At 33.8% G+C, this 6,048-nt stretch overlaps 1 protein-coding gene across 1 annotated transcript; it reads left to right on the plus strand.

The window, feature by feature from the left end:
* The first annotated feature begins 600 nt into the window (after positions 1-600).
* LOC123199717 (cyclin-D5-1-like) lies at positions 601-2,606 on the plus strand. The gene is made up of 5 exons (XM_044614766.1): positions 601-1,050; positions 1,154-1,240; positions 1,344-1,635; positions 1,714-1,847; positions 1,935-2,606. Exons 1-5 carry the CDS (start codon positions 775-777, stop codon positions 2,133-2,135), a joined length of 990 nt encoding a protein of 329 aa, XP_044470701.1. The 5' UTR covers positions 601-774; the 3' UTR covers positions 2,136-2,606.
* Positions 2,607-6,048: the final 3,442 nt, after the last annotated feature.

A 6,048-nucleotide genomic window follows, 5' to 3' on the forward strand; every position in this document is an offset into this window, starting at 1 on the left:
TTTAATATGATGTCAATGAGTCTCGAATTCAAAGTTTCACTCCCAGGGATCTCACATTCTTTTATCATACAAGTTCTTCCATAGTGAGCTGCTGGTGCCCCATATTGATGGGAAGAAAACAGCTTAGTGAAAATAGGGTGACAAATCAAGGATCCAATATTAGCCGAGGGCAAAGTCATGAGTCATGACAAGTCATTTCCTATTGTGCCAAAAACTTTTACAGCCAATCTTATGGTTTCCAGACTAGCATTCTCCTTCAATCCACTCATATAAAAGAAAAAACATGTACCACTACCATTATTCAATGTCAGTCAAAATTTTCACTTCTAATTTTTTCTTCAAATATTAATTCTTTAAATAATTCAGAAAAAACCCAACAGAAAAAAAAAAAAATTATCTGTGGATTATAATGAAGTGATTCAATAAATCAACCCTGATAAAATGGAGGGAAAATTTACAGTGCTACAGCTGTCGTGAGTTGAGGAATAGGCATGAAATATATGTCTGTAATTAATGGAGATAAAAGCGAGGATCTCCAGCATATGGAGAAATTTTTGGGGTTTCATTACTATATACCTTAATTTTTACAGGGTATAACTGGCTATATAACGCCTCTGTATATCTCATACGAATGTTTTGGCGGCACTGAAATCGCTGCTTTCAACACTAAGTAACCCACTCTTTCACTCAACTTATTTCACTCCATCTTTTTTCAGTCCTACAAATACCCCCCATGTCTCGTTTTGCTCTTTGATTCCCATTTTAAGTTCAACCATGGTGGATTCTGCTAGTTCTTCTTCTGATTCTTCTCTTCTGTGTTTTGAAGATGGAGAACCCTGTGCCAGTCAACAAACACAGCATTTTGATATGACTGATCTCTTCAACTCATGCTTTGTTTTGGGAGATGATGATGAAGGGTTTATACAACAGTTGATTAAAAAAGAGACTACTTTTGGATCCAAAAATGGTGTCTTTTCTGGTGATGACTCATCCAAGGACCAAGCTTGGCTCAAAAGTGCTCGCTTGGATGCCATTCGATGGATGTTTAATGTTTGTTCTCTCTTCAAAGCTCTCTTCTTTATTTCTTATCTCTTTTTTCCCTTCATTTATTTTGGTTTTCCTTGTTTTTGTGACTGGTTTGTGTTTTTTACAGAGAAGAGCAAGGTTTGGGTTCCAGTTCCACACAGCTTATCTTTCTGTGTATTACTTCGATCGATTTCTTTCAAAACGATCCATTGATGTAAGCATCTCTCAATTTTATTTACAATGGTTTAAAAAGGTAGATCTTTTTTTTTTTTTGTGTATCTTATGATATTTTCTGGTTGTTCATTGATTTTGATTAGGTAGGGAAGCTATGGGCTGTAAGATTATCATCTGTGGCTTGTCTATCTCTGGCTGCAAAAATGGAGGAATGCGAAGTACCATCCTTATCAGAATATTCCGTGGAAGATTTCCATTTTGAAGATAAGGTGATACAGAAAATGGAGCTTTTAGTATTGAGCACATTGGAGTGGGAAATGGGGGCAATTACCCCTTTTCGATTCCTTGGTTATTTCATTGGCAAATTTTGTGATGACAAAAGACCAAAAGAATTAGTCTGCAAGGCCGTTGAACTTATTGTCACTATAACAAAAGGTAATTATATTATTGATTACTGCTGCAAATTTTGTGAATTTATTCTGTTTATTTATCAAGTTTGAGTCTTTGGCACAGAGATTAATTTGATGGATCATCGACCATCCATGATCGCTGCTGCTGCAGTTTTAGCTGCATCTGATGCTAATATGACCAGACAAGCAGTGGAGCTGAAGATGAATGTTGTCCCTTGCTGGGATTCTCTGGAAATTGTGAGCTTTCCCATCTCAATAAATCATTTATTGGAATTTATCAAAGTTTTGATAGTGAATGTTTTCTAATTCATTGCAATTACACAGGAGCATATACATTCTTGCTACAATATAATGCATGAGTTAGAGATGGGAAAGTTAAAAACACCAAGACGGGATTCGTCAGCACCAGGCTCGATTGGTATTTTTGAGGTCTCTTCATTCACCTTTGGAGCTGGCACAAAAAGAAGACTTGCATACACTAATCAAGCTCAGAATTCCCCATCCAAGAAAAATACTAGGCCATAATTAGTGGAGTTTGATATTTTGGTTTATTGATTTGGACTGTAGGATCTCTTTCTCACTGGAAATTGATTCCTGCTATTAGATTTTATTTTAGGTCTAAATCTAATGGGTGTTATCTGCCATATATGGTATATGATTTGGGGTTGATAATTTGGATTTCATTTTCCAATACTGCTAGTGACAACCAAGAAAAGGGAAAGTAAATAAATAAATGGCAACTTTAGCCTACAGTGACAACTAGGAAGTAAGGAGGTACAAAATCCATCAAAGAAGAAGAGCAGCCAAGAGTCCAAGAAGGCCATTAAAAACTGTTTGTCAATAGGAATACTTTATAGAGTTTTGCTTTGATGAATGCTACTGTATTATCCACTTTTTTCTTTTTCAGTTGCAACCCTACATTTTGATGGGGGCTTGGGATGCTTCCCATGTCTTTCAAAAGGGTGAAAGCCATGAGGAATGAAGAATTGTTTTTGTTTGATTTGATACATCTGTGTTGCATTTGGGCCATTGAAAAAGTGTGTAAAGGTGAATGGGATTAGATTTGCCAGGAATTTTGGAGGTTCCTTTTGATTACTGTGAAGCTCCCTTTCCACTGTTCTAATTGCACTGTTCTTGGGGCCATATTGCCTCAAAAGATCCTTTTGTGAATCAAGGGATTTTCCACTCAACTCAAAGGAAGTGAAAATGCTTGATTAGATAGTCTACCAACGGAATGACTGATCACGCTAACAGCTTCATGTGAAGTGAAATTTGTTCCTTAAAGATAAGACCAGACAGCTAGGTATTCCCACCCCCCCACACGAACAAAACCCCCACCCCCCTCTCTTTTTTGGTAACAGAAAATCCTACCTAAGTTAGACTATTCTTTTGAGATCAAATCAATCAAATTAAGTAGATTAAACTCTGAATTTAATGATTGGTTTTACAATCATTAAATTAGGTAAATTGAGAGTCTAATATTGAAATGACACATGAGAGGATTTGAACTCATATCTTTTTAGGTATAAAAACCTTTTCGTTTTCACTCAAACTATCATTTGGGGGCATATTTTCCCCTCTTGTTCCTAGCAGCTTCAAACACATCTTTGTCAAATCATCTACCCAGTGAACCCTAGCCACTGTTTCTATAAATGTGAAAGAATGGTGAAAATATTTGCTTGCTTTTCCTTTGGAGTAGGCCCCAGGGTAACATAATGAAGTTAACAGAGGGTTGTTTTGTGGTGGGTTGGAGATGCGGGGGACATGAAATGCATAGCCAAATGGTGTCAGAAGGCTCCACTCTTCCACATGCCTTCATGGGGTTTTTAGGTTATCCAGTCTGGCCTTGTACGACATTGTATTTTGGCTGCAATTAACTACCTTGGACCCTGGCGCTTGTATGTATGGAGCCATGCCCCACTTACTTTTTTACCAGCCTTATCAAAGTGTGCTTCATCAGGTCCTCCACACTGATATGTGACAATGTCCCAATTAAGAGTAAATGTTCTTATATGAAATGCCCTAATGGCTTATATGGAATTTATCAAAATTTAAATCATAAATTATAAATTATGAGCAAAGACAATTATAAGCACAAATTAAATAAAGATAAAATCAGAGATATTCAAAATTTATAATGGTTCATAAATTTTTATCTCAACCCTCTTACATCCAATTCTTCAAACTAACTATTTGAAGTTTCATTAGAAAAATATCAATCTCTATACTAGTCATTCAGGATTACGCACAATTACAGTAGATTTTCGAGATTTCACCCACACAAGATTAAATACAAAAAGTTGTGTATAATGTCTTTACAAAGTTAATTACAACAAATGAATAGTAAAAGTTCTTTTAAAGATATCAATTTCAAAAAGAGAGCTTAAAGAGAGACATGAAGATATTCAAAAGAGTAAGATTTCAAGGTTTGTGTATAATGTTTTTTATTGACTTTCCTCCAACTCAAAGGGCTTGTTTGTATAGGCCTCAAATGTTGAAAAACATGAAATAACTGTTAGACACTTGAATATACTCATCAATACATGAAAATGACATTTTTCTTGTTAAAATAACTTGATGAATGGTCATGCAGTACTAATACACGATTGTTCCTGACCAAAAATCAACTTTTTAGATCCAACACTTGGATGATTGATTATTCAATTTACACAAATTTCATGAACAATCGTGCACTACTCATGCATGGACATTTATTGCGTTACATAATTTCTTTGGAAGAATTCCAAACTTAGAGATGACTCGTGCAAACGATTGGCAAAAGTTGCATGCAATTGTGAAATTTTGCATATGTATGAGTGTGCATAATTCTTAAACAACCATGTGTTGAATGTCTGACTTCTTTCCATGTTGACTAAATCCAAGATGAATGGGACATTTATGAACAATACCCTTAGCTCGTTAATACCCTTATACAAGTTGTGAACGGTCATGTGTTTTTCAATCACAGTTATTTATAATTCATTGAACTTTTGTCACATTGACTTATTTGAAGACTAACAATTTAATTATAAACAACATTGTTTTCTCGTTAATATTTTCATATAAGTCATAAACGGTTATTCTAAAAAGCCCAGAATTTCCAAAGCCAGTAACGACTTGACATCACAAATCATACATTTTTATAAATATAATGCATAATAATGATAAATAATCGTTCGTCAAATGTGAACAATAGTAAACCTTCATATACCATGCATTTTTTAACTTATGTCAAAAACTTAGGGCCAATTTGATCTTGACATAAGTCATGTCTTGAACAAATTAACACCTTTTACTTGTTTTTGTTTATCACCAAAATACTTTAGGGTCCACTAGTATATAGTGAACAATGAAAAATGGCATTTAAGAAAAGAAAACAAGTTGCTTTTTATAGGAGGATTGCAATAAAATTGTTTATGTTAGCAAATGTCAACCTTAAATTTCTAGCTCGGAATTTGATGATTAAGCTTGCAAGGGTTTATAAGGCTACCATATTTTCGCTTTTAGATTATCTTGTTTAGTTTTCCAGCTAATAAAAATGATTCAATTAATCTTTTATTATAAGATAACTCGATAATATAAGAATTTATATGATTATCACCTTCATATTAATTATTAAAAATTAACACGATAAACATAATTTTGTTATAATTGTATCTTTATTTATGATAATTATATAACAAAAATATCTAATATTTAATTAAAATAATAATTAAATTTAAAAGTTTATTGTGATTATTTTATCATACTTATATATTTTTTAAGACCACTTATGATCACCACACACCACCACCACACTGTAACCACCCATAGGATCACCGCCTAATCAATATGAAATAGAATTGAGATCGATCAATCCAAAATCTTCCTCATTTGATTGAATGATGTTGTAAAATCTTGTCACCATTGCATTCGGCTGCAAGACTATTGCCCCCTCACTCCACTGCTTATGAGTCGTTGGCTCATTCTTCAACAGGCATGCGGTCATAGCCTTGGTCTCCTCCCACTGCTTGGGAGCTTGCGGTTTCATGTTCTATTTCACTCCCCGATGGGGGTTCTTTTCACCCTTCCCTCACGGAGGGTGGGGGAGTAGTGTTAGCCGTCATTGCATATGCACTAGACTTTTTTATTAAAACCCATCTTTTAATTTATTATAGTTTCCTCCAACATTTTCTATCAACCCTTTATCTTTGATTTACTGTAGTTTTGTCTTTGTCTCTACGCCTTTGATTTAGTTTAACATAAGTAAATATTTTAATAAAATAAGACTCTAAGTATTACTTTATTATTATCAATCAAATACAATAATTATTTATATATCAAATTTATTAAACACATTAGTAATTTATACCTAATAAATTATATCAATAACTTCTAATTAATATATAATTTTTATTTTTAATAATAAAAGATTACCTGAATCAAATGTACCTAAAAA

This window comes from Mangifera indica, chromosome 16, assembly GCF_011075055.1.
Source record: "Mangifera indica cultivar Alphonso chromosome 16, CATAS_Mindica_2.1, whole genome shotgun sequence".
NCBI classification, from domain to species: domain Eukaryota; kingdom Viridiplantae; phylum Streptophyta; class Magnoliopsida; order Sapindales; family Anacardiaceae; genus Mangifera; species Mangifera indica.